Here is a 13,052-nt window from a genome sequence, read left to right as displayed (position 1 = left end):
GATCTATTTTTCTAAATTCCTTACTTCATTTGCATTGTATTTTTCTTTGGCTTAACCCATGTGCAACATATAAAATCCATTAACCCATGCTCGGCAGTTAAAAATCATTTTTCTTTGATCTGCCTTCGGTACTCTGTCAACTTCTTAGGCATTATTGGTATTTTCTTATCTTCATTCCATCAATTTTTATGTTTTACAGCCATGCAGCCCCTAAAAGCCAGCTCATTAGAAGGTAAGATGGTAAAATCTTCTAAATGTTTTATGTAGAGACTGAATCATTCCCGATAAGGGACTAACCAGAAATATGAACCTAACGGTCACATCACACATTTTAAACGTGTTCATTATTGGAATTTGCAACTGTCAAGTAAAAACAATTTAAAGTCCAATTAATCGCTCAGGTAAAATCAGCTAAATAGATTCCATGTGCAAAACAAAATTGTTTGGTATCTTGCAGTTCATTTTTCATTGCAAAGGAACCACAGAGTAGATAAGCCTGTCCCCTGACAGCAGCTGCAGAATGGGACCCTTGCTGTCTGTGGTAAAACAGTGATTTCTTTGCAGAGGGCCAACAACCCCCTACTGAGTCATAGCTATAGCTCTGCAGTCAACAAAGCTCTAACTCCCTGCTAATTGGTGAGCTCTGGCGCTACCTCTGCATTGAAACTCTGCAGAAATACTGCTGTTTCCACCCAGAGAGCAAGAATCCCACTCTGCAGCTCTTGGTAGGGGAAAGGCTTTTCCTCTCAGGCTCTACCACATCTGATTTGCATAATGTCAACCAGCAGCCTTCTCAAAGCAGCCGGTTCACACTTGTGCGGGCAGCTGTAGTGCGGTTTTAAAGAGCCCTGTGTGTATTTTAGTCCAGTTCAGGTGCAATTTCAGGTAAAAATTTACACCTGAACCGGTGAACAGAACCACACTGGACTCCCACGCTAAAACTGCGGCCGCATATATGTGAACCCGGCCCTAAGACATTGAATGCAGATTATAAGCTGTGTGTGAAATGTGTTGTGCATGGGTTTTTTCTTTAATTTTTATTTATTTCTTTTTTTTTTTTATACCATGCATACATAAATATATAACTGCTTCAAGAACTTATGAAAGCACATTATATTTTAATAAGTTATCATTTAAGTGTGTATGAACCCTAACAATAAACAAGTCTTATTTGCTCCCTTTGTTGATCTGTTAAATATAACACTATATTTAACAAAAGTGTTTTGTTGCTATATCTGTTCAATAAGTTCTAAAATACCTGTTGGATCATGTCAAGAAATTCAGGGATGTCTATAGAAAACTGTTCATGGGTGACACCAAGTCCTCAAAAATGTTGTGTGTTGTAAGCCCACTACAGGACTTACGAGTGAAGTGCATTTCTGGCAGATAAGTGGGTATTTTTCTGTACTTGCAGGGTCTTTAACCACTTAAACTTTTTTGGGTGTGTCCTATAGACCCAAAGAAAAATTCAAGTGTACTTACTAAACCCTCCCAACACTCTCAAATTACATGTCTTTAACTATTCCATTGATAAAAGGTAGGATATCAAATGTGCACCAGTATTCCAAAAAAAGCATGAGCTGTGACAAAAAAACCCCACAGATTTTTCAATTAAATCAAATGGGAGAAAGTTTCTTCAAAAGATGTACTACAGTGTATCTTTTTTCCGTATCTTGTCTATTTTTCTTCAGAAGCACCCCCAAAAAGCAGTTCCGTGACTTACACCTGTGCTCACAGATACACTAACAGGTTTTCAGGTCAAAAAGTGCTTAGCTTGACATCCCCTCAGTGTCACAAGTTCTTTTGATCTTCTCTTCCACTCAGGCAATATAAAAGCAATTAAAAACTCCACCTAGTGTGATACCCTTAAAACTATTCAATTTATTATAAAAATAAGCAAATTGCACCCACAATTGATGGAGCTGCTCCCACATGGCCGCGCCATTCATTCAGTTTCCTGTTTTCGAATGCTTACAAGTTCCATCAGCCATTGTGGCTGACGGCTCTTAGTTCTCAGTGAGCTACCAGGGCGCTAGGGAGTTCTCTGGTAGTTTATTCTTCCTGCTCTCAGGTAGCTGCCTGCCTATATTCGGTACGGACAGACAGCAATGCTAAGAGTGTGCTAGAGACTGAGATTGTACCTGTGGTCTGATAATTGTGGGTGCAATGCTCTGCAGGCTCAAAAAAAAATGCACATTATTTCTTTTTTTTTTTTTTTTTTTACCTGGGGGAAAAAAAAGTGCATTTATTTATTTTAAAAGTGAACTTATCCTTTTAATGTTTTAAAAAAAAACGTTTTTTTCTCTATGGAACGTTTGTACTTCTATACAGTGCGTATATGGGTAGCCATATTTGCTTATTATATAAGCAGACCTGCTTCCTGGTTTTTAGTGCTACATATTGGATCTGATTTACTGTCACAATGCAAGTCTCTGCTCATTGAAAATCATGTGCACTGTAAATGATATTTCAAATTTGGTAAAACTGACTGATTTGATTGCAAATTGAGCATTTGCTCACTCTAGTGGTTATTCTACAAATCTCTGTATTTTATAAATATAAAAAATGGAAGAGTGTACACTTAAAAATCTGAAAGCTACTTGAAGGTTAACACTGCAATAATACCTCAAAATGGAAACTTGTTTAAATCCTTTCCCTTTAATTCATACCTGTTGTGAGAGAAATATGTAGGATACCATTACTGACTTGTCCATTTGAAATGCTAGTTTGCTTGTCATGCAGATGCTTTGTCTTCAACACTTCCTGGGTCACTAACATGGAACGAATATAATGACTGAGAATTCTGACTTTTCTCTGATACTCATAAAAGCCAGACCCAGCCTGGCAACCAGTATGTTTAGGAGGTGGCCAGCAATGGCAGCCCCCATGCTTCTCTCATTGCAGGTGTACTTTAATCAAATCCATGTAAAAACAGAAAATGTACAATATTATAATCAAAGGTAAATTTTAGAAAGAAAATATGTGTGTCTTTTAAGCATCTTCAAGCATCTCCATTTCTGTTTTTATAGGTGAAGATACTTCTTCCTTAGAGTGAGCATGTTCATGTGAATCTGTGCAATTTCAGCATTTTGAGCTTTACCTAATACACACTGGACTCGGTGCTGGAAAATCAAAGGACTCTTTTATAGATTTCGCAAGGCGTGCGGGACTTGCCTTCCTGTGATCTTGACAGGGTCCATTTTTTTTTGCAGGATTTTTACTTGGAGATGGGCATGTGATGAATACTTTTTAAACCGCTTTTCCACCTTCAACTAGATAGGTAAAAACCTTTTGAGCATGTCCCTCATGGGGAAGTGGCAGGGGGTTCCCCGCTCCTTGTCCTCTGTCAATCAACTGTTTGAAACAAAACTTTTCCAATATTTTTATTCAGAAAATTATTTAAAAAGTACAAAGTCAGCATTTGCTGTTGTAATAGGAAGTGATTGCTCATTAACCGGTAATGTTACAGTGCAGAAGAGCTTCTATTGATGTGAAACTTAATGTATCATCATCCACATATTAGGTTTATATGAAAGAATCAAACCGAAACAGAAAAATAAAAATGTTTAAACCGTAAATAGACACTGTATAACCTATAAAATGTAGGAATAACAGCATGCGATGGGGTTTCATAATATTCCGTGCCTTCCCCACTCATCTCACTAGAAATATACAAAATTTGGGGGGGGAAATGCATATATGATGTCATTTTAATTCTGGAACCCCTATTCTCGCTCTCGGTACTGCACAGGTGTATTCCAATGTGTAGCATGGGAAACGGTGAGAGGTAAATCTCCACCCCCCCCCCACCTCTGCTACAGTTACTCGATTCAACCTACTAACTTAGCTCCTGTGTAGTCCCAATTGGTCCGAGGGCCCATCAAATTGCAAATTCAGATTGAAGGAAGAGAGAAAGGGAAAAGAGATGACAAAATAGAAGGTAGTGAAGGGGGGTGCACTCTAGCCCCGGAGAGGAACACTCCAGAGTCAATACTATCTCACAATGCAGCCAATAGGTAGTTGATCCAGGGGTCCCATATTTTGTCAAACAAAGCAACCTTGTTCAAAATTGCAGAGAGGCGTTCATTCACCATGATCCATGATAGTTTAGATTTCAGCAGGTGAAAAGGGATCGTAGAGGACTTCCAAGATTTGGCTATGGATATTCTTGCTGCTATGAATATGAAGGCTATGAGTCTCCTGATATGTTTTGAGGTCCCCTCCACTGGGCATCCAACAGTGCCTGTAGAGGTGATTTAATGAGGTTCACTTGGGTCAATGAATATATAAATTTATATGTACGTATCCAGAACTTTCGCACTTTCAGGCATGTCCACCATATGTGGAACATGGTGCCATCCATGCCACATCCTCTGAATCACTGCGGGGAGGCCCCCAGGACATAGGTTGCTACCCTCACTGGCACCATGTACCACCGCATCAAGACTTTATAATATGCCTCTATCAACGAGGTATTAATATATGATCTGAATGCACATTGTACCATTTTACTCCACACTTCAACTTCTAAGCTGATTTCTAAATCTTGCTCCCATTTTTGCATATAGAATAGCTTTATAGAATTAGAGGACAAAATACTGTAAATTTTTCATATGTGACCAGTGTGTTTGTCAAGTCCTGCAGAGATGCTCCATCGAGGTGGATATGGTCAATTCAGAAGTGCGATTCAGTGTTGCCAAGAAATGCGCTATCTGAGTGTAGCGATATAGTTCTGAGTTGGCGAGATGGTACCTCTCCTGAAGGGCCTGTTTCGACAAGACACCTTTATGGTCACATAAATCTGCTATTTGTATCAAACCCTTATTAGTCCACCATGTAAAATTATGAGGATGAAGACCCGGGGTGAATGAAGGATTCTCAAGCAACGGAGCTAATGGGGTGTGTAGGGATTTAAATCCATGTGTGGCCGACAGCCTGTCCCATGGGTTTTTGGAAAATTATAAAGTCGGGCACAATATTGCCTGCCTATCTTTCCCCTTCATCCATATGAAGTGACTAATCTCCTTGTTTGGGTATAGGGAGGATTCCATTGACATCCAGAGTGTCGTGAGTGGAATCGGGTCAATTGGGGCAGTTGCGCTGCATGGTAGTACTTAACCACTTAAGCCCCGGACCATTTGACTGGCCAAAGACCAGAGCACTTTTTGCGATTCGGCACGGCGTCACTTTAACTGACAATTGCACGGTTGTGCGACGTGGCTCCCAAACAAAATTGACCTCCTTTTTTCCCCACAATTAGAGTTTTCTTTTGGTGGTATTTGATCACCGCGGTTTTTATTTTCTGCACTATAAACAAAAAAAGAGCGTCAATTTTGAAAAAAAGCATTATTTTTTTACTTTTTGCTACAATAAATATCCCCAGAAAATATATAAAAAAAAACATTTTTTTTCCTCAGTTTAGGCCGATTAGTATTCTTCTACATATTTTTGGTAAAACAAAAAATCGCAATAAGCCTTTGATTGGTTTGCGCAAAAGTTATAGCGTCTACAAAATAGGGGATAGTTTAATGGCATTTTTATTAATTTTTTTTTTTTTTTTTTTTACTAGTACAGTAATGGCGATCAGCGACTTTTTTTTTTTTTTTATTGTGACTGCAACATTATGGCGGACAGATTGGACACGTTTGGCGCTATTTTGGGACCATTCACATTTATACAGCGATCAGTGTGATTAAAAATACATTGATTACTGTGTAAATGTGACTGGCAGGGAAGGGGTTAACCAGGAGGGGGCACTGCAGGGGTTAAGTGTGTCCTAGGGAGTGATTCTAACTGTGGGGGGAGGGGCTATGTGTGACACGACACTAATCACCGCTCCCGATTACAGGGAACTGTGATCAGTGACAGTGTACCTAGGCAGAATGGGGAAATGCTTGTTTACATCAGCATTTCCCCATTCTTCCTCTCCGTGAGACGATCATGGGTATCCACGTGGACATCGAGTCCGCGGGACCCTCGATCACACTCACGGAGCTCGCGGTGCGCACGCGACCACGCGGCGGCAAATTTAAAGGGACGTATCAGTACACCCATTTGCCAGTTAGTGCCATTCTGCCGACGTATATGTACATACGACGGTCGGCAAGTGGTTAATCAAGTCAGGCACTCCTAGACCTTCCCTCAGTTTTGGAGTGTATAAGGTTTTTCTATTCACCCTGGGTCTTTAATCTCCCCAAATAAATTCCAACAGTTTTGCCTGAAATTTCCTCAGATCAGACACTATTATTGATATCGGGAGTGTCCTGAATAAGTATAAAACCTTAGGCAAAATGGTGAAATGAAACTCTTAAGTAGCAAATGCAAAATGTAGCCGTTCTCAAACATCTATTTGCCTTCATTGGAATACCAAGGCAAGGCCAGGTTGGACCCAAAACAACTGAGTTGTTCCAAGCAGTTGTAGCCTTAGAGCTGCTTCTTTGTTTCTCGGTACAATGTTTTCTATTAAAAAGGAAAAAAATAACATTGTATATTTGTGAAACAAGTAATTCCCGTGCAGGGGACATACAATAAAGTAATATAGTGATTACAGGACAGTTACATAAGTTTGAATGTACAAAGATATAGATCAACTTCATCTGGCTAATGATGCTGGAAGTAAATGTGGATATCTGGGCTCGGGGACCCAGTGCTGAGTAAAAGGAGAGGGAACGGGGACACCATCCATCCATTGGAGGTAGGAGGATGGTAAGTGGTTGGGGGGAACTGAGAAATTAAAGAAAGGAGGAGAGAATAAGCAAGACTAGGAAAAGGAAAGAGGTTCCTGCAGGTTAGATAACACACTATGTTGGCCAGTAGAGCCCATGCTAGTCAGGTGCAGGGTCCAAAGAGCATAAAACCACCATGGTGCCCACACTGATGAATTTGGAGTGAGAGTCTTGAAGGATACTGGTCACCTTCTCATGAATCATTAGGGTAGTCGGGATGCTTTTCACCTCTGCAAACCGAATTGAGGGTTTCTTCCAGGCTCTGGCAATAGCACGTTTGGTGGCTATAAAAAGATATGTGGCCAATTTCTGGTGATAGGAAAAGCGGCCTGGGATTGGCCAGTGGAGAAGTGCATGTCGGGTGTCCCTGCGAAAATGAGTCAAGAGGCCAAAGACCCTCGACCAGAATACCACCAGATGTGGATCTCGTCCCTGCGCTGGCCTCAGCCCTGAAAACATCTATCTATATGGCGGGTTCAAATGAGCAATACGGGTTGGAACCCAGTACCAGCAGAGGAGGACGTTATAGGCTGCCTCCAAGGTGACTGTGTTAAAGGAGCATTTGGCTACGCTTGACCAGACCTTACTCCAGTCCTCAAGATCTGTGGGGGTTGCTAAATCGCTCTCCCATCTAGAAACATAGGGAAGGAACATGGATGAGCCGCCAGTGTTCAAGGAGAAATAGACCTCAGAAATGGTCCCGCGGGCTCCTAGGTTATGCTTCAAGGCCGTTGTCTGGAAGGGAAAAGGATAATTTGCCACTGAGGGCAACTATCCAGTGGTGGAGCTGCATGTCAGGTAGAACTTTGAAGGGGGCAATTTGTGCATCTCATGGAGCAAGGGCCAGGAGGAAAAAGAGCGGGATCCCAGAAAGGGGCGGGCCACCAAGAGAAGGCCTGGGGCTGTTCTAACCCCGGTGGGAGGAGAGGGAGAAATTGAGACCGGAATATCTGACCGCTTAGCTAGTTTCAAACCGTGAATTGGTGACAGTTTAAGCTGAGAAACCCCTGTAGAGAAAGGGATAGGGACTGCATGCAGGAGTTTCCATATTTTAGTTGCATGTGGAAAACCTCTTTAATTAGTAATCTAGGGTATAGCCCTGTTTACTTGCATTGTATAGGGTCAGTATTGTGAACACTGTATTGATATAGGGCAGGGATATGCAACTAGCGGACCTTCAGCTGTTGCAAAACTACAAGTCCCATCATGCCTCTGAGTGTCATGCCTGTGGCTGTCAGAGTCTTGCTATGCCTCATGGGACTTGTAGTTCTGCAACAGCTAGAGGTCTTCTAATTGCATATCCCAGATATAGAGTATTTGTAGTTGAAATGGTTACATTTGTCACAAGAAAGAGTACATCTTCCTCTTCCTTTTTTTTTTTTTTTTTTTTTTTTTTTTTTTTTTTTTTTTTTTTAGTTCACAGAAGCCAGCAACATGCCTTACCCTTTAGTAGATGAACAAGTGATTGTAAATGGTCAGCATAAACAAATCAAAATTTTGTATACCGTAAAGTCTTTGTTTTGTTCCAAAAGTGTAATGTAAAATATATGTTACTGCTCCCAGTGTTTCTGCTGGTCCAGAATCCTGCATGGGAGCACACTGAAGGTGTTCTGTGACTAATAAGAAGCAATGCTGTGCCTTTACTATATTGCACATTCCTATGGCAGTAAGGAGTTAAACATTAATCTGCCAGGGAGCCAAAACTAGTTGGATTTTAGTGATATTTTATTATTTGTATGTGTTTTTTTTTTTTTAAATAAACTGCTTTACTTTAATGGTCCATTGATTTGTGTTTTTGCCATGTTGGTAGCATCTCGGGAAATATATTCAAGTCTTAGGGCATTTATCTAAATCAGTCAAATTATTCAATTAAACTTAGGGTTTTCAATGTGGAAAGTACTATATATTTAACATTTTCTTATACTGTTGTGGGTCCTTTGTGTTAATGGTGAATAGGGGTAAGCTACCCTGAGGCTTGAGGTCTTCGGCCTGATGCACAGATATTAAAGGAGATGTTTGGCTTATAAAATAAACACATACTCCCATTCTGCAGCATCTGTCCCCTGCTGGCTCTAAGCCCAAGAACTGAGCGATCACATGAGCTGATTGCTCAGTTCTCTGCTTTGCCTCTCGAGTGCTTATTGGAGCCAAGGGCAGGAGGGGGGAGAGGGGGCGAGGGCAGTTGGTTCAGGCTCTTGGTGGCACTCTGAGAGGCTGAGTCAGCTGCCAATCAGGTATCTACATGGGTAAACTCGGATGAAGCCCAGCAAACAATTTCATGAGAAAATGTTGAGTCTGTGGGCTAAAACAGTGTTAGTCAATTCACTAAAGGAAATAAATGCATGAGCTAAAGCGTTTATTAACCCCAAAAAAATCCTGTTCCCTTAAAGCATGTTATACAGCACAGTGCTTGTGCCGTGTCATTTGGCCCTGCCAGTTTCTAACCTCCCCTTGTACGTCGACTCCTATATCAGGGCTGCTGAGCTCTGACACTGGAGTCAGTACGTGCCTCCATCATACGCAGCCTGCTCTCTGTCTCCTGTGTCCTCATCCCCCTCCTCTTCCCCCCTCCCCTCTCTATGTATCTGCTCGTGCTCGTGTCAGCTCCCCCCCCCCCCCGCTCCTTCTGCTCTCATAGTTAACATTAAAGGCCCCCATCACCTCTGTATTAGGACAAGAAGTTCCCCTGTGTTATATCATAAATATGCTTATCTGTACTGATAACACGGCGTCTTCCTGCGATATAAGTAGTGGTCCAGGCCTGAGGTATTTAGGTAATGTAAAAATATAATATTTAATTTGGAGTAGTCTCTGCCTTTTTGGATGTTTTTCAACTGTAGTGCATAGAAACCTAAATATGGAAAACACAGCATCATTTGGGTTGATTTACTTAAGCCATAACTAAAGGCAAAACTTTTTAATTTTGGACAGATGGAGATGGATTGGAACCCCCTCAGGTTTTTATTGCTGTCTGTGTCCCTGCTAGGGAAATTCACCTTCTCAATTTGTCCTGTTTACCTTTTTATCATTTAAAGTGAAAGTAAAAAAAAAAAAAATCCCACATTTTGGGTTGTCCCCAGAAAAGTAATAGAGGGCAAATCTTCCAATGGGGGCACTGGTGTTGGTTACCTGGGGGGGGGGCCCAAGGGATTCCTTTTAATTTCCCCTCCCTTCCTGTTTTGGCTATTGGACAGGAAGTGATGGGTAAGCAATGACACGGTCTTCTTCCTTTTTTTTTTATATACTATTTTTTATTCAATATTTTACATTCATAGAGATATTTTTGTATTTACTTCATTTAACCACTTCAGCCCCGGAAGGATTTACCCCCTTCCTGACCAGTGCGTTTTTTGCGATTCGGCACTGCGTCGCTTTAACTGACAAGTGCGCGGTCGTGCAATGTGGCTCCCAAACAAAATTGACGTCCTTTTTTTCCCACAAATAGAGCTTTCTTTTGGTAGTATTCGATCACCTCTGCAATTTTTATTTTTTGCGCTATGAACAAAATAAGAGCAACAATTTTGAAAAAACGCATTATTTTTTACCTTTTGCTATAATAAATATCCCCAAAAATATCTAAAAAAACATTTTTTTCCTTAGTTTAGGCCGATATGTATTCTTCTACATATTTTTGGTAAAAAAAAATCGCAATAAGCGGTTGGTTTGCGCAAAAGTTATAGCGTTTTTATTGTGACTACGACATTATGGCGGACATGTCGGACATTTTTGACACATTTTTGGGACCATTGTCATTTATACAGCAATCAGTGCTATACAAATGCATTGATTCCTGTGTAAATGGCAGTGAAGGGGTTAACCACTAGGGGGCGGGGAGGGGTTAAGTCAGTACTAGGGATGTGTTCTAACTGTAGGGGGTGGGCTGTGTGTGACACGTCACTGATCTATGGGTACGTTACTTTGCGCAGCCGTGCCATTCTGCCGACGTATATCTACAGGAGGCGGTCGGCAAGTGCTTAAAGTGGATGTAAACCCGAAATGTTTTTTTTTTTTTTGATATCATACAGTAGTGTAGAGTATAAGATTTCCTATCATTTTAGCCCAGTCTTGCCACACAGAGTTAGAGCCCTTTCATACTGGGGCGGGGGTGGCGTTGGCGGTAAAACGCCGCTATTATTAGAAATAGCGAGAAAGGGTTAAATACCACCGCAAAGCGCCTCTGCGGGGGGGTTTGCCGGCAGTATAGCCGCGCCGTCCCATTGATTTCAATGGGCAGGAGCGGTATACACACCGCTCCGAAGATGCTGCTGGCAGGACTTTTTTTACCGTCCTGCCAGCGCATCGCTCCAGTGTGAAAGCCCTCGGGGCTTTCACACTGGAATGAAAGTAGCGGCACTTTCGGGTCGGTTTGCAGGCGCTATTATTAGCGCAATAGCGCCTGCAAACCGCCCCAGTGTGAAAGGGCTCTTAATCCATCTCTGAGCAATCCTCTTTTATTGTTCAGTGAGATAAATCTTGACAAACTGAGAAAAACTTTGTCAAATCCTCCCCCTTGCTGTGAGTGACAGGTGATTTACATATCTCGTACACTAGCCTAAGGCATGCATTATTTTTTAATTCCCACCCCCACTCCTTTCTTCAGCAGCTCTGCAAGGATTGGCTGTTCCACACCTCAGCATGATTTGGCATGCTGAAGTCATGTGGTTACTTTCCTGTCTTTTCACTGGATGTTAGAGATCATAACAGAAGTTCAGTGTAAGAAATACACAGGAGAAAATGCATATTGACAAGGGGAGTGTAGAGGTGGGCGGGGAGTCTACTGACATCACGACTCCACCCACCGAGCTCCAGACAACAGACCCACCCACAGAATCTGCAGTTTTTCGGGTCTAATAACAGACAGAGGGGAGACATTTGACAGGTAAAGATATACATGCAGGAGGCTTATAGATATCCCCTGTGGCAGTAGTTTAGAAAGGATGACATTGGGTTTACATCCACTTTAACTTGTTTTTGATACACCACATGTGTCCTGTGAAAGCAGCTTCCCTTTAACTGGTATTCCAGTCCCTGTCTTTCTTTTGTATTAATACATATGCTGCGGAGACCGCATTGACTTAGTTGGCATATTTCTACAGTTTAAACCATTTTAACTATGTTAGCAGTAAAAACTGACAAGGGTTCTAATCCTTGTCCACTGAGATAAAATACCGAATGGTTTAGGCCCCTTTAACAATTGTGCGACTTTTCCTGCGACTTTGGACATCAGACAAAGACTTGGGGGGCACACCATAAAATTGCATTAACCACTTAAGGACCAGCCTCGTTTTGGATTTTAGGTGTTTTCATGTTTAAAACAGTTTTTTTTTTGCTAGAAAATTACTTAGAACCCCCAAACATTATATATTGTTTTTTTTCTAATACCCTAGAGATTAAAATGGCAGTCAATGCAATACTTTTTTTTGCACCGTATTTGCGCAGCGGTCTTATAAGCGCACTTTTTTTGGAAAAAATTAACTTTTTTGAATAAAAAAATGTCACGCTTTAAAATTGCGCCCGCTCGTGGAATGGCGTCAAACTTTTACCCTCAAATCTCCATAGGCGAAGTTTAAAAAATTCTACAGGTTGCATGTTTTGCGTTACAGAGGAGGTCTAGGGCTAGAATTATTGCTCTCGCTCAACCGGTCGCGGCGATACCTCACGTGTGGTTTGACCACCGTTTTTATATGCAGGCGCTACTCACGTATGCGTTCGCTTCTGCCGCAAGCTCGTCGGGACGGGGGTTTTAAAAAAAAAAAAAAAAAAAATGATTTTTATTATTTATTTTACATGATTTTATTTTTACACAGTTAAAAAAAAAAAAAAAAAAGTTGTGTTACTTTTATTCCTATTACAAGGAATGTAAACATCCCTTGTAATAGAAAAAAGCATGACAGGACCTCTTAAAAATGAGATCTGGGGTCAAAAAGACCTCAGATCTCATATTTATACTAAAATGCAATTAAAAAAAAAAAAAGTCATTTAAAAAAATTACATTGAAAAAAATGTACCTTTTAAGACGTATGGGCGGAAGTGACGTTTTGACGTCGCTTCCGCCCAGCAGTGTCATGGAGACGAGTGGGCGCCATCTTGGCCTCACTCGTCTCCAGGCACAGCACGGAGAAGGACGCGATCGCCTCCGCCGCTACTGACGGCTCCGGTAAGCGGCGGAGGGCACCGGATCGAGGCGAGAGGGGGGGCCCCCGCCACCGATAAGTGATCTCGCGGCGAATCCGCCGCAGAGACCACTTTTGTCCTAAAGCCGACCGCCGCACGAAAACGGGGATACCAGGGTTATGGCAGCTAGCTGCTGCCATAACAACGATATCC

The 13,052-nt window shown here is 41.6% G+C and overlaps 1 protein-coding gene across 2 annotated transcripts in view; it reads left to right on the top strand.

Annotated features, from left to right (window-relative positions):
* Positions 1 to 8,150, top strand: part of CD276 (CD276 molecule) — a 32,944-nt gene extending 24,794 nt beyond the window's left edge. For both annotated transcript variants that reach the window (XM_073619080.1, XM_073619079.1), the window contains exons 7-8: positions 200 to 232; positions 3,030 to 8,150. In XM_073619080.1, coding sequence (XP_073475181.1) covers positions 200 to 232; positions 3,030 to 3,055 — 59 coding nt within the window. In that variant the 3' untranslated portion in view covers positions 3,056 to 8,150. The remainder of the gene's footprint in view (positions 1 to 199; positions 233 to 3,029) is intronic.
* Positions 8,151 to 13,052: the final 4,902 nt, after the last annotated feature.

The sequence above is a fragment of the Aquarana catesbeiana genome, linkage group LG03, assembly GCF_042186555.1.
Source record: "Aquarana catesbeiana isolate 2022-GZ linkage group LG03, ASM4218655v1, whole genome shotgun sequence".
Classification (NCBI taxonomy): domain Eukaryota; kingdom Metazoa; phylum Chordata; class Amphibia; order Anura; family Ranidae; genus Aquarana; species Aquarana catesbeiana.
This window is presented reverse-complemented; position numbering and strand designations above follow the sequence as displayed.